The following is a 25,263-nucleotide window of genomic DNA, read 5'->3' as shown; positions in this document are numbered from 1 at the left end:
GGCCCCAAACAGGAAAAAAGTATTTAATACTTTAACAAAATGCAAAATAAAAGTACCCAAGTTACACAACATAAATTCCTTTGGTTCAGTAATCACGCCACTATTTTACCTTCCAATGGCTACAAACATCCCCTCAAAGTGAAGTCAGTTTCCCTCATATTAAGACATCATGCCAAAACCATCACATACCCCACTGTTCAGCGAAACTGTTGAAAACTTACAGGGAACAGAGCTGTGGGGTAGGAAAAGGGGGAACAGGTTGGTCTGAAGAGAAAAGGGAGACTCTACACATGCAGAACAAGTCAGTGGGAGGGAGCTCTTTGCTGGGTCACTATGGTATGAATCATACCCCTGTACATGCTACATGAGGCTGAGTACCTTGGTACAATCACAAATAAACAGACAATTCAGTGACCCTGAGCATTCCCAGGGAAACAGAAACAAACAAACAAACAAAAAACCAGAGAAGCGGAGGCAAGAAAGGACGGTGTGGCAACAGGCAGATCACAGAAACCAGGGAACATCAGTTTTGCAGACGGGGAAATGAGATCTAGAGGAGTGAGTGTCTGGACAAAAGACACACAGTTTATGGCACTCGGTATGAACTCCATGTTTCCTTCTACTATGCTCAAGGAGAAAATTAGATGGATAAGAAATCGACAGAGCCGGGGGTCTCATTGTAGTTCTACTGTCTTTTGCGAAGAGTGCCCATGAGGTCTTAAGGCTTTCCCAGGTGTCTCCTGAACTCTCAAGAACAAGGGGTCTTCTGGGTCTCTTCAGGGTCCCTGTGGCTCCGACACAGAGGGATCCAAAGAAACTGAGAGCCAGGCCAGCTGATCAGGACAGAAGATAATAGCCTCCAATCTGCTCCCAAACAATCCTGAAACAGTCACAATAAGCTCAGAATAGAAATTTAGCAAACTGGGAATCAGACACCATCACCTAACTGGGGGCAGAAAGAGGAGTCATGGAGGTGAAAATCAACTAAAGGCTAAAAACTGGAAGAAGCTAAAAGTAGGTATTGTGTTCAATAAATACTTGAATTCATAAGAAAATAAATGAACACTGGAGACAATGAATGTTTGGTTCCATAAGAAATACTGGTTCTGTTAAAAAGCCTGACTTAGGGCACTTTTGGGGTATACATTCTTTCTGTGCCACTCTGCTGGAACTGTGTATGTTATTACATCATGACCCTGGCAAATGGAATAGAGGAGAGTCAGTGCAGATTTAAGGAGTTAAATTAAATAATAAAATTTGTTTGATTGGTAGAGACTGTGGGGAAAAGGTAGAAAGCCAGCTCAGCTTTCTTTTACTTCTTTCTCCTCCTAGGTTTATGATAACAGCATACCAGATCCTGGAACAATGAAGACAAAATTGCTGAAACATCTCAAAACATGCATTCAGGGTGGTTCTAGCAATCTCTCTCACTTGCCCCTCCCCTCCCAACAGTCATTTCTTGGACCGGGAGGCAGTGGTAGATTCTGACAGCGAGATCTGACTACATTTCTCAAAGATGACCTCGGCTGAGAATTTCGGCAGCCCCTGATCCAGAGGGCACTCATCCACCAGGCTGTTCATGGGCGTGGGGGGCAGTGGAGGCTCCTCCTCATCTTGACTCAGTCCAGGAATCAGGGAGTTACCTGCCCTGTCCAATTCCTTGTCTACCTGCTCCCTGGACACACCCTCTGTCTCAGGCTGTCCTGAAGGGATGTTCGTGGAGTCAAAATATGCTGACAGGGCTTCCTGGAGCAGAGGCAGAAGTTTCTTTCGAGAGACCTGGGTGTTGCCTTGAAGATAGGCTTGGAGGTTAGGGTGGATGCTTGGGGCAGGGGTCAGCTTCAGGGACGGAGAGTGGGAGCGTTCCAGGACTCCACAGACCTAAAAAGGAGACAAGATGGGGAGGTGGTACATAAGGTGGTGAAGCAAAAAGCTGAGACTTCTAAGAGACTTCTCTTATAGAGGAGAAAAAATATATTTTTTTAATTAAGTCATTCAGGGTTGTTTTATTGCTTACAACAAAGGCACATCAGCTAATACACATAGTATTTTAGAAACAGAAGAAACATTTGAGATGATATATTTCATTTTATTAATAAGTAGACCAAAGCCCAGAGAGATTAAGTGCCTTGAATGTAGATGATGGTAGAGTCTGAACCAGAACCTGGGACTCCCAGCTCCTAGGATACTGTTATTTCCAAGGGTATTCCTGTGCTCAAAAACTTGAACTCTATCCTTAGCTGAAATGGGACAAGCATCTACTATACTGAGGTCAGGAGAACAATACAGGCAGAAAGAATAAATAGATCAAGTGGGGGTGGGAAGTATGCCAGGCATCATGCCACGTCTGGCCATTTTCAAATATTAATTTCCTCATTTAATCCTCACAACTACCTTACAGGTTGGTATTACTATTACCTTCATTTACAGGTAGGGAAACTGAGGATTAGATTAGGTAACTTGCCGAAGGTCAAGTTTTTTTTTTTTTTGAATTTTATTTTTTTTTTATACAGCAGGTTCTTGTTAATTATCTATTTTATACATATTAGTGTATATATGTCAATCCCAATCTCCCAATTCATCCCACCACCACCTCGCCCCCGCTGTCCCCCCTTGGTGTCCATACGTTTGTTCTCTACATCTGTGTCTCTATTTCTGCCTTGCAAACCAGTTCATCTGTACCATTTTTCTAGATTCCACATATATGTGTTAACATACGGTATTTGTTTTTCTCTTTCTGACTTACTTCACTCTGTATGACAGTCTCTAGGTCCATCCGTGTCTCTACAAATGACCCAGTTTTGTTCCTTTTTATGGCTGAGTAATATTCCATTGTATATATGTATCACATCTTCTGTATCCATTCATCTGTCGATGGACACAGGTTGCTTCCATGACCTGGCTATTGTAAGTAGTGCTGCAATGAACACTGGGGTGCATGTGTCTTTTTGAATTATGGTTTTCTCTGGGTATATGCTCAGTAGTGGAATTGCTGGGTCATATGGTAATTCTATGTTTAGTTTTTTAAGGAACCTCCATACTGTTCTCCATAGTGGCTGTATCAATTTACATTCCTACCAACAGTGTAGGAGGATTACCTTTTCTCCACACCCTCTCCAGCATTTGTTGTTTGTAGATTTTCTGATGATGCCCATTCTAACCGGTGTGAGGTAATACCTCATTGTAGTTTTGATCTGCATTTCTCTAACGATTAGTGATGTTGAGCAGGTTTTCATGTGCTTCTTGGCCATCTGTATGTCTTCTTTGAAGAAATGTCTATTTAGGTCTTCTGCCCATTTTTGGATTGGGTTATTTTTTTAATATTGAGCTGCATGAGCTGTTTATATATTTTGGAGATTAATCCTTTGTCCGTTGATTAGTTTACAAATATTTTCTCCCATTCTGAGGGTTGTCTTTTCATCTTGTTTATAGTTTCCTTTGCTGTGCAAAAGCTTTTAAGTTTCATTAGGTCCTATTTGTTTATTTTTGTTTTTATTTCCATTACTCTAGGAGGTGGGTCAGAAAAAGATCTTGCTGTGATTTATGTCAAAGAGTGTTTTTCCTATGTTTCCCTCTAAGAGTTTTATAGTGTCCGGTCTTACATTCAGGTCTTTAATACATTTGGAGTTTATTTTTGTGTATGGTGCTAGGATGTGTTCTAATTTCATTGTTTTACATGTAGCTGTCCAGTTTTCCCAGCACCACTTATTAAAGAGACTGTCTTTTCTCCATTGTATATCCGTGCCCCCTTTGTCATAGATTAGTTGACCGTAGGTGCTCAGGTTTATCTCTGGGATTTCTATCCTGTTCCATTGATCTATATTTGTTTTTGTGCCAGTACCATATTGTCCTGATTACTATAGCTTTGTAGTATAGTCTGAAGTCAGGGAGTCTGATTCCTCCAGCTCCACTTTTTTCCCTCAAGATCGCTTTGGCTATTTGGGGTCTTTTGGGTCTCCATAGAAATTTTAAGATTTTTTGTTCTAGTTCTGTAAAAAATGCCATTGGTAATTTGATAGGGATCGCATTGAATCTGTATATTGCTTTGGGTAGAATAGTCAATTTCACAATATTGATTCTTCCAATCCAAGAACATCGTATATCTCTCCATCTGTTTGTGTCATTGTTGATTTCTTTCATCTGTGTCTTATAGTTTTCTGAGTACAGGTCTTTTCCCTCCTCAGGTAGGTTTATTCCTAGGTATTTTATTCTTTTTGTTGCAATGGTGAATGGGACTGTTTCCTTAATTTCTCTTTCTGATCTATCATTGTTAATGTATAGGAATGCAAGAGATTTCTGTGCATTAATTTAGTATCCTGCAACTTTATCAAATTCATTGATTAGCTCTAGTAGTTTTCTGGTGGCATCTTTAGGATTTTCTATGTATACTATCATGTCGTCTGCAAACAGTGACAGGTTTACTTCTTCTTTTCCAATTTGTATTCCTTTTATTTCTTTTTCTTCTCTGATTGCCATGGCTAGGGCTTCCAAAACTATGTTGAATAATAGTGGCGAGAGTGGACGTCCTTGTCTTGTTCCTGATCTTAGAGGAAATGCTTCCAGTTTTTCACCATTGAGAATGATGTTTGCTGTGGGTTTGTCATATATGGCCTTTATTATGTTGAGGTAGGTTCCCTCTATGCCCACTTTCTGGAGAGTTTTTTATCATAAATCGGTGTTGAATTTTGTCAAAAACTTTTTCTGCATCTACTGAGATGATCGTATGGTTTTTATTCTTCAATTTGTTAATATGGTATATCACATTGATTGATTTGCGTATACTGAAGAATCCTTGCATCCCTGGGATAAATCCCACTTGATCATGGTGTATGAGCTTTTTAATGTGTTGTTGGATTCTGTTTGCTAGTATTTTGTTGAGGATTTTTGCATCTATATTCATCAGTGATATTGGTGTGTAATTTTCTTTTTTTGTAGCATCTTTGTCTGCTTTTGGAATCAGGGTGATGGTGGCCTCATAGAATGAGTTTGGGAGTGTTCCTTCCTCTGCAATTTTTGGGAAGAGTTTGAGAAGGATGGGTGTTAGTTCTTCTCTAAATGTTTGATAGAATTCACCTGTGAAGCCATCTGGTCCTGGACTTTTGTTTGTTGTAAGATTTTTAATCACAGTTTCAATTTCATTACTTCTGATTGGTCTGTTCATATTTTCTATTTCTTCCTGGTTCAGTCTCGGAAGGCTACATCTTTCTAAGAATTTGTCCATTTCTTCCAGGTTGTCCATTTTATTGGCGCAGAGTTGCCTGTAGTAGTCTCTTATGATGCTTTGTATTTCTGCGATGTCCGCTGTAACCTCTTTTTCATTTCTAATTTTATTTTTTTAAATTTATTTAATTTATTTATTTTTGGCTGCGTTGGATCTTCGTTGCTGCATGTGGGCTTTCTCTAGTTGCAGCAAGTGGGGGCTACTCTTCGTTGTGGTGCGTGGGCTTCTCATTGTGGTGGCTTCTCTTGTTGCAAAGCACAGGCTCTAGGCGCGTGGGCTTCAGTAGTTGTGGCACATGGGTTCAGTAATTGTGGCTTGTGGCCTCTAGAGCACAGGCTCAGCAGTTGTGGTGCACGGGCTTAGTTGCTCTGTGGTATGTGGGATCTTCCTGGAGCAGGGATCAAACCCTGCACTGGCAGATGGATTCTTTTTTTATTTTTTATTTATTTTTTCTTATTAGTCGTCCATTTTATACACATCAATGTATACATGTCAATCCCAATCTCCCAATTCATCACACCACAACCCCCACCCCCCCGCCGCTTTCCCCCCATGGTGTCCACACGTTTTTTCTCTACCTCTGTGTCTCAATTTCTGCTCTGCAAACCAGTTCATCTGTACCATTTTCTACAGTCCACATATATGCGTTAATACATGATATTTGTTTTTCTCTTTCTGACTTACTTCACTCTGTATGACAGTCTCCAGATGCATCTACGTCTCTACAAATGACCCAATTTCGTTCCTTTTTATGGCTGAGTAATATTCCATTGTATATATGTGCCACATCTTCTTTATCCATTCGTCTGTCGGTGGGCATTTATGGCAGGTGGATTCTTAACCACTGCTCCACCAGGGAAGTCCCTCATTTCTAATTTTATTGATTTGAGTCCTCTTCCTCTTTTTCTTGATGAGTCTGGCTAAAGGTTTATCAATTTTATTTTCTCAAAGAACCAGCTTTTAGTTTTATTGATCTTTGCTATTGTTTTCTTTGTTTTTATTTCATTTATTTCTGCTCTGATCTTTTTCTTTCCTTCTACTAACTTTGGGTTTTGCTTGTTCTTCTTTCTCTAGCTCCTTTAGGTGTAAGGTTAGATTGTTTACTTGAGATTTTTCTTGTTTCTTGAGGTAGTATTGTATTGCTATAAACTTCCCTCTTAGAACTGCTTTTGCTGCATCCCACAGGTTTTGGATCGTCGTGTTTTCATTGTCATTTGTATCTAGGTATTTTTTGATTTCCTCCTTGATTTCTTCAGTGATCTCTTGGTTATTTAGTAACGTATTGTTAAGCCTCCATGTGTTTGTGTTTTTTACATTTTTTTCCCTGTAACTTATTTCTAATGTCATACTGTTGTGGTCGGAAAAGATGCTTGATATGATTTCAATTTTCTTAAATTTACCGAGGCTTGATTTGTAACTCAAGGTGTGATCTATCCTGGAGAATGTTCTGTGTGCACTTAAGAAGGAAGTATAATCTGCTGTTTTCGAATGGAATGTCCTATAAATATCAATTAAATCTATCTGGTCTATTGTGTCATTTAAAGCTGTGTTTCCTTATTAATTTTCTGTCTGGATGATCTGTCCATTGGTGTAAGGGAGGTGTTAAAGTCGCCCACTATTATTGTGTTACTGTCGATTTTCTCTTTTAGAGCTGTTAGCATTTGCCTTATGTATTTAGGTGCTCCTATGTTGGGTGCATATATATCTATAATTGTTTTATCTTCTTCTTAGATTGATCCCTTGATCACTATGTAGTGTTCTTCCTTGTCTCTTGTAACATTCTTTATTTTAAAGTCTATTTTATCTGATATGAGTATTGCTACTCCAGCTTTCTTTTGATTTCCATTTGCATGGAATATCTTTTTCCATCCCCTCACTTTCAGTCTGTATGTGTCCCTAGGTCTGAAATGGGTCTCTTGTAGACAGCATATATATGGGTCTTGTTTTTGTATCCATTCAGCGAGCCTGTGTCTTTTGGTTGGAGCATTTAATCCATTCACATTTAAGGTAATTATTGATATGTATGTTCCTATTACCATTTTCTTAATTGTTTTGGGTTTGTTTCTGTAGGTCTTTTTCCTCTCTTGTGTTTCTCACCTAGAGAAATTCCTTTAGCGTTTGTTGTAGAGCTGGTTTGGTGGTGCTGAATTCTCTTAGCTTTTGCTTGTCTGTAAAGCTTTTGATTTCTCCATCGAATCTGAATGAGATCCTTGCCGGATAGAGTAATCTTGGTTGTACGTTCTTCCCTTTCATCATTTTAAATACATCGTGCCACTGCCTTGTTGCTTGTGGAGTTTCTGCTGAGAAATCAGCTGTTAAGCTTACGGGAGTTCCCTTGTATATTATTTGTCGTTTTTCCCTTGTTGTGTTTAATAGTTTTTCTTTGTCTTTAATTCTTGTCAGTTTGATTATTATGTGTCGCCAAAGGTCAAGTTTGAATGAAACAAAGCTGATATTTGAACTCAGGTCTGTCATCAGAGCTGGTGTTCTAAATTACTATATTATACTATTCCTAACAAAGGAGGATGAGAGGAAATGGTAGGGCAGACCGTGAAAAGAGGACTACCATTTCCCAGCACAGAGGCAGCCCGGGCAATGGTAGAGTTATCAGATACCTACAGAGTTCCAGAGGGACCATGGTGGGGAGAAGGAGGGGAGATTTCGGAAGGTGGGGAGAGGTACTTCTTACAGTCAAAGCACCCTTTCCTTCATGACATGATTAGTAAGAGAACATTGTGCCCAGCAATGAACCTTACATATGATATTATGTTTAATGATTACATCACACTAATTAGTAGGTGGTAATATGACATTTACAGAATCAGAAGTCAACTGACTTGCCTTTGGTCAAAGAGCAAGTAAGTGGCAAATCTGGGACAGAAAAGCCTATCTATCTGCCTTTATTAATTTATTTATTTATATTCATTTTTGGCTGTGTTGGGTCTTCGTTTCTGTGCGAGGGCTTTCCCCAGTTGCGGCGAGCGGGGGCCACTCTTCATCGCGGTGCGCGGGCCTCTCTCTGTCGCGGCCTCTCTTGTTGCGGAGCACAGGCTCCAGACGCGCAGGCTCAGTAGTTGTGGCTCACGGGCTTAGCTGCTCCGCGGCATGTGGGATCCTCCCAGACCAGGGCTCGAACCCGTGTCCCCCGCATTGGCAGGCAGATTCTTAACCACTGCGCCACCAGGGAAGCCCTCTATCTGCCTTTAAAAGCTGTAGTTCTTTCCACAATGCCAAACTACTTTCCACTGAATGAAATTACATTTGCTTCCTGGAGGAGAAGATAAAGGCAAAGAGAGGTGGGAAGGGGCAGACATACCTTTTATGCACAAAAAAGATTATCCAGCTGTATTCAGACCAGTCTGCAGCAGTCCTCACTGCTAAGAAATCCGAAGAATCCCTGGACTGCCTTAAGTCCACTTTTAAATTCTTCCCTGGGCTTATCAGTAACCAACAGAGGAAAAGAAAGGGGAGGAGGTGGGAAAGGTGGCCAAATGGAAGATCAGGGAAAAAAAAACAAACCTGCTCCTAGACCACTTCTCTACAGAGTTAGCACAAACTGGTTAAGTAGTAGAAAAGGTTTCTCGTCTGTTTCCGATTTTCAAGGCAATAAGGTAAAAAGAAAGGAATTGATTTTCAGGGGTGAGGAATTAATGATTAAACCAAGAATCAAGTTTTAACTCCAGATTTATAACACATCCTTTTAACCTGAGTTCAATTCCTTCTAAGTAGGAATTGTGTCTCCAGTTCTCTTTGGAATCTCCCTTTCTCAACAAGAGTACGATTAAGGATATTCACACATAGAGCGAATGGAAAAAAGCGGGTAGTGGAGATTCTGGAAACAGATCAAGGACCTCTGGATAAATACAAGAACGAAGGAGAGGTCTTTACAGCACAGGACAGTGCGTATAGGCAGAACTCTGTAGGGTCCTGAGGCTGGAGAAGGGACAGGGACTCACCGTCACTCGGAGTGCTGCGTGGGGACAGAAAACTGCCAACTGCCGCACTGGCTCATTGTAAGTGTTGAAAAAGATAGTCATGGCGACCAGGGCATCGTAGCTGTGAGCCTGGCAGAAGGCATGGAGATCTGCAATGAGGCCAGACCTCTGCAGAAAGGCCTAAAACAGAAGAAATGGACAGGGATGAGGGCTGCCGCTGGATCCTCATTATCACCCTCAACAGAAGATGCTTATGAAGGGTTTCTTTGCATGTTAACCTGGGACTTGTACTCCATAAAAAAGATATCTAATGTTTACTCTGTGCTATTTATGTGCTAGAAGGCAATATATAGAATGAGGAGAATGAGCCTTTCTATGAGGCCATTCTATGAGCCTCACAGAGTGAGGCTTCGGGTTCAGACAGAATTGGTTTGAAAATCAGCTCTGTTACCTATCAGCTATATGATCAAGGATCCCTGGACTTAAGTTTCCTCATCTGTAAAATGAGGATAAATCATTTACCAAACTTGATTGTTTTAAGAATTAAAAAATGATAATGGGGGCTTCCCTGGTGGTGCAGTGGTTGAGAATCTGCCTGCCAATGCAGGGCACACGGGTTCGAGCCCTGGTCTGGGAGGATCCCACGTGCCGCGGAGCAACTGTGCCCGTGAGCCACAATTACTGGGCCTGCGCGTCTGGAGCCTGTGCTCCGCAACAAGAGAGGCCGCGATAGTGAGAGGGCCTGTGAGCCACAATTACTGAGCCTGCGCGTCTGGAGCCTGTGCTCCGCAACAAGAGAGGCCTCGATAGTGAGAGGCCCGCGCACCGAGATGAGGAGTGGCCCCCGCTCGCCGCAACTAGAGAAAGCCCTCGCGCAGAAACGAAGACCCAACACAGCCATAAATAAATAAATTAAAAAAAAAAAAGATAATGTACGCAATGTGCCTGGTATGTCCAAGGCTATCCTGCTCTTGCAATCAATCAAGCAAGGTCTTTACCTTGAGGGTATTTTTATTCTAAAACAGAACAAGGGCGCATACAAATAAGTACAGACACATGACAACTGCATCCTTGGCTCTTCATTCTTTGTCTATCTATCTATATTCTTCTCCAAAATCTCACGCAGTATTTCCTCCAATGAATAATACTACCAGCTGCTTTAGATCAGGGCTTTTCTTTACCCTTAGCATTTCTAATGAGTCAACTTGTACTATGATTATGGTACTTGGCAAGCCTTTTGTGTTCTTATGTTTGGTTACCAAACTAGGTTATAAGTAGCAAGGGAAGAGGCCATGCTATTCTGTTTCAGTTAATTATTTAGTAAAAATTTTTACATGTTATTTAGGAGAAAGCTGTGCAGTCTATGAGAGTACGTGTTCAGATCAGTTGAATGATTTAAACCAATAAGATATGGAACCAGGTATTAAAATACCACTATCAGGGTTATAGTCACTCACCCATTTGACAAAATTCACTGAGCATCCACTATGTGCCAGGCATTGTCAAAGGTACTGGAGATACAGCAGAAACAAAAGAAATAGGGTCTCTGCTCTGGTGGAGCTGATAAACTAGCAGAGGAATATAGACAATAAACAAGGAAACCATGAAACATGATTATTTCAGTGTGCTAAGTGCTATGAAGAAAACAAAATGGGAATTCCCTGGCAGTCCGGTGGTTAGGACTCAGTACTTCCACTGCAGGGGGCCCAGGTTCAATCCCTGGTTAGGGAACTAAGATCCCACAAGCTGCATGTACAAAAAAAGAAGTAGTATTTAGAGATTTTTGAGCACGGAGGATATTACTTTAGTTAGGGTGGTCAGGAAAAACCTCTTAAAAGAGAAGACACCTGAGCTAAGTCCTGAATGAAAAGAGGGAGCCAGCTCTGCAAAAGGAATGCAAAGGCTCTGAGTTGAGAGCTAAGAGTGAACTTAATGGTTCTGAAAAACAGAAAGAAAACTGGGGTGGCTACAGTACTGTGAGTGTAGGAATGGGGCTGGAATGAAGAAGAAGTCAGAGAAAAGGACAAAGGCCTGATAAAGGAGGGCCCTATAAACCACTGTAAGGCCTTTAGATTTTATTAGAAGTGCAATGAAAAGGCAGTAAAGGGAGGGGGCCAATAGGATCTGACATATCTTTTTTTTTATCTCAGTTCCCCGACCAGGGACTGAACCCAGGCCACAGCAGTGAAAGCGTTGAGTCCTAACCACTAGACCACCAGGTTACTCCCCTGGATCTGACATGTCTTAAAGAGAGCACTCTGGCTGCTGTGGGGAGAACAGTTTGCAGGGGTCAAAAGTGGAGGCAGGGAAACCAGCATGGGCACCATTACAGTGGTGCAGTGAGAGACGATGGACTGTGGAGTAGAGATGGAGAAAAGGAGGGGTAAGATACATTTTGGAGGTGAGCCAGAAGTGAGGGGCAAGGTTACATACAAAACTAAAGGTTTTCTCTCTCCACCCACACCTACATCTTGCTCTTACCTCCAAATCCATATATATTGCACTAATGGCCACCTTAGTGCCTTGTCTGGAGATGGTCTTCTGGTCCTTTCTCAGCATCTGCTCTGTGGTCAGTCCTAGAAAGTGGATGTGAGACTAAGGGTGAAACAAAAGAACCAAGAGAACCCAGGGTCCCAAGACCAGGAAGGTGAGGACACCAAGACAGGTCAAGGAAGAGGAAAATCACAGCCTCTCTTTGGGGCAATGAACAGGGCTAGTAACTCAGGATGTAATTATATAATAGAAATTTATTTATTCATTTAAAATAATATTTATTTATTTATTTTGGCTGCACCGGGTCTTAGTTGTGGCATGCAGGATCTTCATTGTGGCATGCATGTGGGATCTAGTTCCCCGACCAGGGATCGAACCCGGGCCTCCTGCATTGGGAGCGTGGAGTCTTACCCACTGAACCACCAGGGAAGTCCCAATAGAAATTTACTCTAAATAAAAAATTACTTTCGAGGGCTTCCCTGGTGGCGCAGTGGTTGAGAATCTGCCTGCCAATGCAGGGGACACGGGTTCGAGCCCTGGTCTGGGAAGATCCCACATGCCGCGGAGCAACTGGGCCCGTGAGCCACAACTACTGAGCCTGCGCGTCTGGAGCCTGTGCTCCGCAACAAGAGAGGCCGCGATAGTGAGAGGCCCGCGCAGCGCGATGAAGAGTGGCCCCCACTTGCCGCAACTAGAGAAAGCCCTCGCACAGAAACTTAGACCCACCACAGCCAAAAATAAATATAAAAAAAAAAAAAAATTACTTTCGATTACTGGGTCACAATAGGTACCTTTAGAGCAAGGGACTCTGGGGAGAAGGGTAAATGGAAGAAGAGAGGCTTTTATTCCTGATTTTCCCCATTCTGTGTTGCTTTACTTTTCTAAAAGTACAAGTGGGACCTCTCTTTTTTTTTTTTTTACGTCAACAGGCGGTAGCTGGGTAACAAATCATGGAAGTTTTTTTGTTCTCTTCCTTCGTCCTTTGTATATTCACCCTAAATGTTTCTTCTGCTTCCCTAACTATTTATCTAGATCTCACTCTGATAATTCAGTAGAGTTGGCCCTCTGTATCCACAGGCTTCACATTCACGGATAAGGAGGGCCGACTGTATTCATTATACTATGCCATTTTACGTAAGGGGCTTGAGTATCCGAGGATTTTGGTATCTGTGGGGGATCCTGGAACCAATTCTCTGCAGATACCAAGGGACGACTGTATTCCCTCAGCATACTTTATTTATATGTCTATATTCTCTAATTAGACTGGAAACCTCTGAGACTCTTAATATATTCCTTCTCATCCACCCAATAGCCAGGATAGAACAATCCAGTAAATGACTGATTAATTCATGATCAGACTCACACACTACCTAGCTTCTTTCTGGTATAAAGCTTAAATCATTATGAACGCTCTGAAATTGTTTTGATGGTATACAAGAACATAATGAACAAGGCTTTTGTCCACCAGTTTAACACTTCATACCTGATACATCAAACTTTGCTTTTTGCAGAGAATCAAAGATATCGTTTCTGTTGGGCAGATCTGGGAAGAGGGCCTCTAGTTTCTCCACATACTGGTTGTCCTTTAGGGTTGCCTTTCCAATTTTAAGGTCCATGTTCACACAGTCCAGGATGATTGCTCCTGTGGAGAAGGAGGATGGCAGAACTCAAATCCTGTGGCCTCCATGCCTGACAACTAGAACACACATAACCCTCAAATCAAATGGACACAACACCAAAGGAGACTGTATGGCAACTCACTGAAGACAAAACAAACTGGGACAATGTCCTGAGTAAGACAGCCCAAATCCAAACTAAAATGTAGGCAGGGAAATGGGGAAAAGGTAGAAAGGAAGTGTAAATATCTCAATTCTTGGAGATTTTGAAACCTAGTCAGAGAGAGATGACCTCTCTTCCATAGGCCAAATTCCAGCTGGAAGAGATAGTCTAATCCAATTCTCTCTCTCTTTCTCTTTCTTTTTTTTTTTTACAAATGGAGAAAATAAGAACAAAAAAGGTTAAGAGATTTGCTCAAGGTCATATAACTACTTCCTGGGCAGAAATGGTATTAGAATTCATTTCCTGCTTCTTTGGCTAGTCCTCTTTCCATTATACAATGCTACTAATAGGCAGCTTCTAGGTCTGCTGTTCTGTGCTTCCTTTCTGCTTTCTCCAACAAAGTATTCCACAGGCCTTCAAAGGACAAAGTATCCCACAGCCTTTTTAATGCCTAACTGCCCCCTGAAAGAATCCCCTCCCTCATATCTACTAAATGGCTTTGAGAGGGTGTGGTCAGGCTGGAAGAGTCTAGACTTCTCCACTTTCCCTTCTCTGGCATGGGAATAAAGGAACTAATCAGGTCCCAACCCCCAAGCCACCCTCACCATGAAGAAGGGCTGCAGTTTGCCTGTCCAAGATCTCTGGTGCCCTCTGCAGGATTCTCTCGGCCACCAGGGTAGCGCAGGACCCCACCAGCTCAACTGAAACATGGCAGGGAGGGCAGTGTTTCTGATCGATGGGCCGATGGTCTAGCACCTCTGCTACTGCCTCCTCTAAGGCTGCGTCACTTCTGTGTGGGAAAGGGGGGAGGTGTGGGGGAAAAGAGAAAGAAAGATAGGTAAGGGCACTCCAGCTGCACCTCACTCATGAAGAAAACAGACATCTTAGGCAGACACTTAGACCTTTGATCACTTCTACCTCTGCCTCACTGCTCTCAGTTCTTCTCTTAAATATTATAACTGAAGCCATCTTTAAACATCGAATAGGTGAATTTGACGAAGTATCTGCTACCAGTATCTCACCCACATATTTGATATCCTTTAGGGTTGTCTTTCCAGTTGACACCTGGACACCCAACATCTAAATCTCTCCTGTTCCCTCAATTCACTTAATATCCAAATTTCACGCAGGTCACCTGTGGCTTCTGGCTCAATTCCCATCCATTCCCTCCTTTCCAACCCTCTGCTTCTGCCTTATTCTTGGCCCTCAACCTCTCTCATCTGAACTACTCCAATAGTTCCTTAACCAAACACCTCTTCCAGTGCCCTCCTAAACTGTCCTCCATAAGACTACCTGAAAGATCATTTGAAAAATGCAAATTTGGTTCTGCTAGGATCTGGAATAAATAGAATTAACAATAGTTCCCCACTGCTCAAAATAAAGTCTAATCTCCTTGGCAAGGCCTACAAGATCTCCATGATCTGGCCCCTGCCTACTTCTCTAGTCTTATCTTTTGTATGTCCTACTCCTCCCTCATATTTTATGTTCCAGTTATGCAAAACAAATCTCAGTTCTCCCAACTCACCATGCTATTTCATACCTGCCTGCGTTTTGCTTTTCTTAACTACCTCAACTCCTCATTCACCAAGCAAATACCTAGTCTTTCAAGACTGAGATCAAGGATCAACTCCATTAGGAAACCTTTCCTGACACTCCCCTCTACTCTCCTCTCGCATATTTAACCACTCCATCCTGCATGTAACTACTGTCCCCTAGAGTGACGGTCACCACTTACCTCTAACACCCATTACAATGACCTGTTTACCTAGTTCCCTCCTCTGACTGACAGCTTCTTGAGAACAGAGATTCTACCTCACCTTCGTCCTCTAAATAGAAATTTATTAATGAGCGAGTGGATAGATGGGTTAGTACCCTTAGGATGTCCTCTGTCAATGTCCTGCTATAACCAGTGTGCTTAAGAAAAAATATTCATATTACTATTAGCAGGAGCCAGACACACTTGGGAAGGTCTTGTACTTGTATTGCTTTGTTGGCAGTTTTTTTCCAGTCCTAAATTAGGGATGGGATTATCATAGATGTGTACGTTTGTTAAATAGCATTAAAGAGATATTGCTTTATGGAGGAAATGATATTGCTAACTTTTTAAAAGTTAAAAATGCAGTTGTAACCATTATTCAAAGGTTTCTATTGTAATAAATCTGCCATGAAATCTTAAAACAATGATACCAAAGGTAGATTTACAATATTTCTGAGTTATCCTTTAGTTTGAACTCTCCATGTTTCTATTTCTTTTTATTACTTGTATAACTAGAGAACTGACAATATTTTGTATTGTCTTTCTATATCTGATATCACCCATCAACAATGCTTAGCCTGTGAGATCCTGTGAGAAAACATTCTTTCTTCTACCCTTTAAAAACCTCACTCATCACAGCCCAGGGCACATGGTAAGTATCAGCTTAACTTTCTTCCACTTACTTGGGTAAGACATGATGGTCAACAAGGATGAGGGTGAGCTGGCCAGCCTGCTGCAATGCATGGAGGTCAATCTCATCCCGGAAAATCAAGAGGGACTCTGGAATGTGAGTCTTCTGAAGGAAGAAGACATTGTCACCTCGTAGAGGTAGCTCAGAACGTTTTATATTTAAAACTGGCACAAAGACTTCTTCAGCCTCAGTTGTCTAGAGAGGAAAGTGAAAAGAAGGTATGGCTATGTTATGTAATAGGACAGGAAAAGTCACAAGACTATTGGGACCAAGGGAGACATGATCTTGGGTAAGTTACTGCCTTCCTCAAAGCCGCAGTTACCCAGTCTTATCAAAATAAAAGGATGACTCTTGCCCTCTCTCCTTCTTAGCAATAGCATGAAGGTCAACAAGACAACTCATGGAAAAGACCTACTTCTAGATGCTGGAGAGAAGGCAGTATCAGTCCTCCAGAGCTGACATGGGCATGAGGAACATACACAGACCACTGATACCCATAAGGAATTCAATAATTAACTGTTTGAATATATTTTTTTTTAATTTATTTACTTATTTATTTATTTTGGCTGTGTTGGGTCTTCGTTTCTGTGCGAGGGCTTTCTCCAGTTGCGGCAATTGGGGGCCACTCTTCATCGCGGTGCGCGGGCCTCTCACTATCGCGGCCTCTCTTGTTGCGGAGCACAGGCTCCAGACGCGCAGGCTCAGTAATTGTGGCTCACGGGCCTAGTCGCTCCGCGGCATGTGGGATCTTCCCAGACCAGGGCTCGAACCCGTGTCCCCTGCATTGGCAGGCAGATTCTCAACCACTGCGCCACCAGGGAAGCCCCTGAATATTGTTTTATAGTTTACAAATTCTTCAAAATACATTTGTTCATTTGATCCTCACAGCAACACTGCAAAATATTACCATTTCAGATTTTATAGGTGGTGACAGGAGACTCAGCAAAGTTAAGGGATCTGACTTACCCAAGGCTAAATGCTGTTAAGTAGCAGAGCTGGGTCTTGAATCCAAATCTTTTCATTTTAAGGCACTCTGTTCCTAGGTACTCACCTTTGCCAGATAAAAAGCCAGGGCGAGAGCTGACACCATGGAGTCCAAGTCACAGGCTTCATTTCCCAGCACAACATGTATGGGTCGGGACTCCTAGAGAGGCAGGGCAGTGGGAAATTAACAGAAGCATCTCTATCCATTTCCTGTTACCTTATACTCATGTAGGGCTGCACACACATCCTCTCACTGATCTCCACAGAGGAGGTAGGTCATATAGTCTTATGGGTCCTCATTTCATGGATAAGGATATTAGCTAAGAGGGCATAAGTGTTTTAGCTAAGCTTTAAGCATTCCACGCATATCTAGTTAGTGGAAAAGTGCTCCTTCCTCTCTACTACACTGTCTCCTTGAATGTTAACTTTCAGAAGAACAGCAGTAAATCATTCTCTGATTCTTATGCTTCTTTGGGCACTTGGGGAGAAGTCAAAAGTAAAGCATCTGGGGTAGCTGATGTATTCAAACCATATCAACCCTGGTTTGTACTTTTCCCCCATTTTTAAAATAGGGAAAAGAATCCTTGTACTTCTAAATCATGAGAATAGGTGAACAGACTTTGAAAATAAAGGTAAAAATAAGATCTAGTCCATTATTTAGATATCTAGTCCATGAAAACTCCCCCTACCCAGAGGAGCTTCAACCATAACCAGATATAAACAACACTCTCACACCCAAGAAACAGACACTTTCTGCAGCAGGTTCAGATTAAAGCAAGAACAGTTGCTGCTGCTGCTGGAACTTTTATTTTTAAAGCTTTGGAAAGTTTCTGCTGATAAGAACTCTGAGGAGGGAGGCATATCTGTCGTTATTATTAATCTTGTTCCCTTGCATCTCCCTACCAGAATTTTAAATAAAATTCATTAAAACCTAAAGGTGCCCACAATAGCAAAGAGAGGGGTTTTGTTTTGAAATATCTATTGAGTGTGCCATGTATTAAAAAATTTTTTTTCGGCTGCGTTGGGTCTCTGTTGCTGTGTGAGGGCTTCCTCTAGGTGCGGCAAGCAGGGGCTACTCTTCATTGCGGTGCTTGGGCTTCTCATTGTGGTGGCTTCTCTAGTCGTGGAGCACGGGCTCTAGGCGCACGGGCTCAGTAGTTGTGGCGCGCGGGCTCCAGAGCGCAGGCTCAGTAGTTGTGGCGCGCGGGCTCTAGAGCCCAGGCTCAGTAGTTGTGGCGCAAGGGCTTTGTTGCTCCGCGGCATGTGGGGTCTTCCCGGACCAGGAATTGAACCCGTGTCCCCTGCATTGGCAGGCGGATTCTTAACCACTGCACCGCCAGGGAAGTCCCCCATGTACTGTTCTAATATTTTTACATGCATTAGCTAATCATTTAATCCTCAAAACAACCCAAGGGGTAGGCACTGTAAGAATTATTATTTCATCCCCAGTAGAAGCATTTGGCCAGGTGGAATGAGACTATACAGTCCATGGCTCAGCTTAGGCACAAGGATTCTATCTTACCAGTTTACTTCTGAATTTCTATCTCAGCCTACTCCTGAAAGAGAGGAAGGAATAAGAGAGACAAAAGTGACACACTAGTTTCTTGATTTCAGCACGGGGCTGCTGTCCTGTGCATTGCAGGGTGTGTGGCAGCATCCCCCAAACTCCACCCACTAGATGCTAGCAGCACCTCCAGTCATGACAATCAAAAATGTCTCCAGACTTTGCCAAATATTCCCTGCGGCGCAAAGTCACCCCCAGTTGAGAACTACTGGGTTACAGAAAGGTGAAAATCCACTCTGGCTTCTTCAATCAGGGAAGATTTGCTAGATAGAAGAGTTTAGAAAAGTGGGAAAGGTGTTCAGAGGAGTAAAACATAACAAGGAACAGTTTATCAAGTAATGTAACTTTAGGAAAAAAGAGAATCTAGGAGAACCTAGAATCATCTTCCTTGTATTGGCTGTTACCTACTCCCCTCACTTGCCCAGAAAGCCAAAGCCAGAAAGGGACAATTTTAGAAGACTTCTGGTGGTATAAATTGTCCTATCTCGTAACTAGAAAGGTTTTTATTTTTAAACCACCCTCTTCTCCATCTCCTACTCCCATCCCTAGAGAGAAGGACAAAAGGCAGAGGTTATCTGTCAAGGTTTTGGGCAAAGGGCCTCTGGGGAAAGTCTGCCCTTAGGTTCTCCCCTGTGCCCATTTCTCTAAGCCTATTTCAAGAGGGTGGCAGCCAAGACCCATTCATACTGAACAGCATGGGAGTGGGAAGATTCTTTTCAATATTAAACTCTTTGCCAACACAATATGAGAATTCTGTACCCAAGACCCAAGGCCTATATTAACTCCTCTGACTTGCAATTCGTCCTCCTGATACCAGAGGAGGCCCCTCTGTTTCCTGGATACCAAGAACTGCCCAGATGGCTGTGGACCAAAGTGGCAACAAAGCACTTGAGATAAGTGGCTGCTGAGATAACTTGATCACTGAAGCAGTAAGGGAGGGCACCATGTTCTCTAGAGAGGGAACTATACAAACATGAGAGGCCATATGGCCCTGACTCTGGAGAATAAAGGGAGGAGGAACAGAGAAAAGGCAGAGCAGGGAGAGAGGCCTATTGCTGGGCTTGAAGAGGCCCTCGGAGAATCTTTCCAAAACTCATGTTAGTGCTGTTTCATTCCAAGTGGCAGCCGAATCAGGATCAGTCAGATCCCCAGCACCAAGAGAAGATAAAGCAGAAAAGCAGAAAGTAGGGACCAAATGCAACTTCACGGCTCTGAGGGGAGGAGAAATGACCCCCAGAGGAAGGTGAATAACTAATCCCTTGTGCTCAGTCAAGCTCAGAGAACGACCAAAAGGAACTAACACGAAAGGAATACTCTGGGACTTTCAGCAAATCTTGGAACAGGAACAACCAAGGGAGGTGGTGGCATTCCTTTCCCCTGTCAGCACCCACCACTACCCCACCCTGACTGGTCCATTTGCCACCCACAATACATGACGTGCACATTCCCAGCTCTGTCCTTTGCACTATTTGTTCTTCTCTGTCTGAAAGCAGCAGAACTGCCACTTGAAAAGACCACAGACTGGAGCTGAATCTCAGCTCTGCTTCATGTTGTGGGACTTTGGCCTCTCTAAGCCTCTTTTTCCTCATATAAAAATAAGGATACTACTGTAACCAATTTCATGAAGTTGTTATGAGGATTAAATGAGATCGCACACAAGAGCCTACTCTGTAGTAGTACAGATGAGCTCCCTTCCGTCTTCTCCTTTCTCTAGCCCTTGCTGTCCAGTCAAGCCCGACCGAAAGCCCCTTCTCTCTGCGAAGCCTTCCCTGCACCCGGGCCACAGCAGTCTCTTCCCCTGCACTTCCAGCTTCTGGCACTTGGGATTCTCATACAGAACTTAACTATTACCTTAAGGAGCTCGCTATCTTTTCATGGGCATGTATCACAAATCCTTAACGTAGCATACAAGTTAGGTGACTATATACTTTGTTGTTCAAACCAGTACACTTTTGAGAATGAAAAGGGGTGCATTTAATGATTATGTCTCAATAAACTGACTGTCCTGGGCAAGTCGGGTATATGGATGCCTAACTTACAAGGTACCATTCTCCTCTTCGTTTAGGAAAAACATGTGTTAACTCTTAACCCCCACCCCATCCCCCACTAGCTGAAAGCACAAGCTTCAGTTTTCTGACCATCAGAGGAAGAGTTCAGGGCAAATATAGCTATACTTAGAGCATAAGGAAACCTGAGCTGCCAATGGAAGAAATACAATCTGACAGCCACCAGTAGATATAAACTTTTTTTCTTCTTTTAAAAAACCTGGGGCTTCCCTGGTGGAGCAGTGGTTAAGAAGCCGCCTGCCAGTGCAGGGGACACGGGTTCGAGCCCTGGTCCAGGAAGCTCCCACATGCCATGGAGCAACTAAGCCCATGCGCCACAACTACTGAGGCTGCGGTCTAGAGCCCGCGAGCCACCACTACTGAGCTTGCGTGCCACAACTACTGAAGCCTGCAAGCCTAGAGCCCGTGCTCCGCAACAAGAGAAGCCACTGCAATGAGAAGCCCGCACAGCACAACGAGGAGTAGCTCCCACTCACAACTAGAGAAAGCCCGCGCGCAGCAACAAAAACCCAACGCAGCCAAAACAAAACAAAACAACCCAAAAAACAAAGAAAAACCCACTAGCTGAAATGACTGTATCCTGATGTTCTTTGTGGCCTCAACACGGGGGGAGAGGGGATGGGTTTCAGGGCTGGCAAAGCCAACCACTTCCCTTCCAAGGCTGCATATGGTCTGATGCCTACTCTACAAATTAGTTAATGAGGGAGAAATAAAAAAAGGAGACAAGGAGCCAGAGATAGAGAAGCCTTCCCAGCAGGGAAAATGGGACTGACTGATACTGATGCAAGGACTGCAAATTTCTAAGGATAGTCAGCCACTCCTGATTCCTGCCTCATTCCTGAGAAGTGCAGACAACACAGATTATGCAAAGCTTCTGGATGAACACCTAAACTTGAATGCAGCCCCACCCTGAGCGAAGATTGTTTTTTCCCTACTAAAAGTGAAAGATGACTCACCATGAATAGGACATTAAGTTAAACAGGATTTCTTGTAAATGGAACAACCTACTATCATTGTGGCAGAGACTGTAGAAAATTTCTCTGGTATCAAAAGCTGAAAATATGGTATCAGCAGGAGAGGTGGCCGGTTTATCAGCTGTTTCTGTCTTGTGTAAAAGGCAAGCATTCACAATTTCCTAAAACTTATATGTGGTTTAATAGCAACACTCAAACTTAATAGTGTCTCTGTCTAAATCATGTCTTTCTTTACACAAGAAACAACAGTGTGGCCTCTGGGGAATTGGATAGGGAGAAGAAAAAGGATCTTTTTCTTTTTCTAATTTCATATCCTTTTTGTATTAACATTTTTCCCTATGTACATTTACTACTTCTATAATTAAAAGCAATTTAAATTGTTGGTGTCCACCTGTATGTCCTGCCACCAGTTCACCCACTAACATTGCTAGAGTCTAATTTTCTCATTTCTCCTGGCCCCGGCCAGGTTGTGTGGTAAGAGCGCTAAGATATGACCTCACCTTCAAAAGTTCACAAGTTCACAAGTTTGGAAAAAGGAAGATCTAGATCTTGCTCCTTGGGGGATGAATGCAGACAGAGAAAGGTCAGGATATCAGTAATACTGAAAAAATCCAGTATTTTTCAGCTTCATATTCCTGAGGAAGATATACTCTTAACCTGGGGCACTTCTGGAGGGTAGATGCTGTAGTCTAGATGCATGCAATGAAATGCTATCTGGTGAGGTTTCAGGTTCAAGGACTCTTTACCAAATGGTGGAAAACAGACTGGTCATTTGGGTTATTGGGGGAAACAAAATCCAACTTCTTGGCCCTTGGAATGGTGCCACAAAGATGCTATATTAGTCCTCCAATGAGTTCCCTGTGGTGGAAATCAGAGGTAACCAAAATGAATTGGTCCCAAATTGCCTTATGCATTAAAACAACTTTCCCCAAATTTGTATTTCACAAGGAAAATTTTGGTGTAATTGGTGTTAAAATTGAACTTCACTCCTATTCTTCAGGTGAGGACATTCATTTATGACAGCAGCTGAGTCTGCAGGAGGAATTCGGTGACTTTTAGGATTTGTTAAAGACCAGAATCTTATCGCCCAGGGGAGTTTGTAGAGTTTAAGATATTTAAAAAGGAAACAAAGTCAACCATCTGTCTAGGTTTCTCCAGCGGCAGTGTTACTTGAAGTAGTGGGGGCCAGGTGACCTCCTGGAGCCTCTCTCTGGCCAGCTTTTTGCTGCTAACTGCGGATAGCGGCTTAAGGCTGCATGACCAGTCAGCAAGGCTGGGAGATTCCAACTGGCTCAGAGAGTACCAAAAATAAGCCACAAAGCATTCAGGAGTCATGCTTATAGTTTTGATTCCAAACACACTTTGTGCTTATCCAGTCCAGGCCATGGATTTTTATGTAATTTGTGTGTGTTAAGGCCAAAGAAGAAAACTGGAGGCAAAGGAATGCAAGTTGTCGTCAACAGACATGCCTGCTGTATTGTGTGTGTTTACCTTAAAAACAGATTTAAAGCAAAACACCACGACCACTTTTAATTCAGAATGAGTTAGGCCCACCAGACAGAAACCGCCGTTCAGAGGCAACAAAGCCGTGGGCACAGCTTCCCTCGTACCCCCGGGGTTCACCAGTGGGCCAGGGAGGCCTCGTGAGCGGAGAACTGAAAGAGGGGCGGGGAGAAAGGAACAAATACACCTCGCGCAGGCACAGCTCCGATCCTTTTGACGGAACTGACCCAGCGGCAGCGAGCAGCGGCTCAGAGGCAGGACCCAGACCCACAGTTCCGCCTCCCCGCTCTCGGGCAGACCCCAAAGGCAGGAGCCCCCAGCTCAGAAGTGGGGTGACTGAGCAGCATTCCCACTCTCAAGGGCTAGGTTCTCGTTCCTCACTCCTCAGGCCCCAAGCCTGATCAGATCCCAAGCCCCCACCCCACAATTCCGCGTTCCCTCCACATAGACCCTCGGGGCTCCCCGGGTCCCACATCTTCGTCCTTCGGGGACCCCAGGATCCGTTCCTTACGATCACAGACAGGGGTCCGTTACCTGCAGAGCAGCTCGACAACCCTGCAGATAGTCCTCCATGGTGAAGCCCAAGGTGTGCCACCGCCCCTCGCCGCGGAGAGGTTAACTGGCGAATGAGCCCCGCCCCACGTTCAGGGGCTTGAGGCGAGTCGGGAGGTGGGACTCGAACCTGCCACAGCGCGACTCGGCCCGGACCCCGGGAGGAAGTGCGTAAGCAAGGGCCCCGGGAGTCCGACGTCGCCCCGCCCCCAGCGGCGGAGGCCGAGTTCTGCGCCCAGGGACTCACGGGAGGAGCGAAGTGGGGCCGGAGGCGCGAAATGGGGCGTGGTGAAGGGCGTCCTGGGAAATGTAGTCTCGAAGCGCCGAAATGGCCCCAAGAATTGAGGGAAGGAGAATTTTCTGAGATCACAAGTGTGTATGTGTCACATAACCTATCTTTGTGGCATCTGAACTTTCCCTCTTGAGTCAGGCTAAGTATAGCATCTTTCCGTATATTACACCGCCCATCTGGTTGACATCTTAAATTACACCGGGCAAAAACAGCACTCCATCTCTCTCTCGAATTCTCTTCCTTACCAAACTGACCCATTGCCACCAACTGCGTGATTATCCATGTTATAAAAACATTAGAATAGTCTTTGACCTCTCTTCTTTACTTAATACCTACAGTATCTCGCCAACTCCTGCTGCTTCTTTTCTGTAGCCTGTTTTTTTCTACAGCGTCGGCAAATGTCTCATTCTTTTCCTGGACTGTTGTAACCTGGGTTCTTTGCTCCCTGCCTCCCTCATTGTTTCAACTGCTCTTTCAGCCTTCGGAGTTGCTTGAAGTTTCATCCTGCGGCAGCCCTGTACGTAGAGCTTGGAGGGCCCTTCGGAATGTAGAGTAGGGTTCCAGCCTCCTTTAACTGCCACCTTCCAGCCCCAGGGTAGTGCAGAGTACTGCAAATAAAGGTATTCTCATCATCAAATGTTCCCCCATTTATTAATCCATCCCTTTATTTCCTACCACCAGCCTCACACCAGCTTTTCCTGCTCCCCAAGCTAGGAATTGAGAGGAGGTGACAGATGAGAAGCTGAGGCCCGTGGTGGGAACAAGGACTAGAGCACAGGGGTATTGGATCTCCTGCTTGCTCAGCTAGTTTTCTCCCTGCTGCACTCTTCCCAGAGCCTGGGGCTTCTTCCACACCTTCTGCATTACCCAGGCACAGCCCAACCGGTTTCATTTCTAGACTAAAAAAATGATACAGTAAGGACTTGGAAGGGATCGGGATTTTTTCACTTTATTTAATAAATATGGAAATATCACGCTCTTTGGCCCTGCTTCTGTGGATCCAGGGCAAAGGACTGCCATGCCCGGGGAGATCCAACAAGCTGCTGCTGTCCAGCCCTGCTCCTCCCCACTCTGCAAGGGCCCTTGCTCTTCCCTATTCTCACCAGAGAGGCACAAGTGCTCAGTCCCTTCCAGCGGCAGGCGGAGGGAAGAGAAAGGGTCTGTTGTTTTTCTCTCCTTGTTTCTCTCCCTCACTGCTGATCACCAAGCTGCTGACCAGGTCAGAAAGCCCTAATGGAAATCCTCCAGTGCTGCGCAGGCTCCTCCTCCTTTGGGGAGCTTGTCCTTGACTGATTTTTCTTTGTCCTGATGGGAAAAAAGAGAGAGAGAGAAAGAAGAAAAAAGAAAACCCACAAACTTCCTTTGAAAACCAGCTTGTAGACAGGGCCTGGAGCGCACGCCCTAGACTCGGCGACTCAGAAACCCCGAAGACGCTCTGAGCGACCTGGGAGCA

The 25,263-nt window shown here is 43.8% G+C and overlaps 1 protein-coding gene across 3 annotated transcripts; it reads right to left on the bottom strand.

The window, feature by feature from the left end:
- Window positions 1–7: 7 nt before the first annotated feature.
- On the bottom strand, window positions 8–25,039 carry PRUNE1 (prune exopolyphosphatase 1). 3 transcript variants are annotated; one of them, XM_007178017.3, is made up of 9 exons: window positions 24,914–25,039; window positions 23,501–24,418; window positions 16,927–17,019; window positions 15,868–16,070; window positions 14,034–14,218; window positions 13,133–13,291; window positions 11,638–11,732; window positions 9,178–9,336; window positions 8–1,881 (listed from the first exon to the last, which is right to left on the bottom strand). In XM_007178017.3, exons 2-9 carry the CDS (start codon window positions 23,537–23,539, stop codon window positions 1,453–1,455), a joined length of 1,362 nt encoding a protein of 453 aa, XP_007178079.1. In that variant the 5' UTR covers window positions 23,540–24,418; window positions 24,914–25,039; the 3' UTR covers window positions 8–1,452. The 3 variants fall into 3 exon arrangements, with proteins under 3 accessions (XP_007178079.1, XP_007178080.1, XP_028021213.1); XM_007178018.3 differs by lacking the exon at window positions 9,178–9,336; XM_028165412.2 differs by lacking the exons at window positions 13,133–13,291; window positions 14,034–14,218; window positions 16,927–17,019; window positions 23,501–24,418; window positions 24,914–25,039 and having other exon boundaries at window positions 15,868–15,943.
- Window positions 25,040–25,263: the final 224 nt, after the last annotated feature.

Source organism: Balaenoptera acutorostrata, chromosome 1 (assembly GCF_949987535.1).
Source record: "Balaenoptera acutorostrata chromosome 1, mBalAcu1.1, whole genome shotgun sequence".
In the NCBI taxonomy this organism is placed as follows: Eukaryota; Metazoa; Chordata; class Mammalia; order Artiodactyla; family Balaenopteridae; genus Balaenoptera; species Balaenoptera acutorostrata.
This window is presented reverse-complemented; position numbering and strand designations above follow the sequence as displayed.

What these genes read in the sequence shown, in the direction of transcription:
- PRUNE1 (XM_007178017.3), bottom strand. Translation starts at nt 23,539, where the DNA reads ATGGAGGACTATCTGCAGGGTTGTCGAGCTGCTCTGCAG. An exon ending in GACCATCATGTCTTACCCAA is followed by an intron (nt 14,219 to 15,867) that starts GTAAGTGGAAGA and finishes TTTCCCACACAG; the next exon opens with AAGTGACGCAGCCTTAGAGG. An exon ending in ACGCAGCACTCCGAGTGACG is followed by an intron (nt 1,882 to 9,177) that starts GTGAGTCCCTGT and finishes TCTCCTTTTTAG; the next exon opens with GTCTGTGGAGTCCTGGAACG.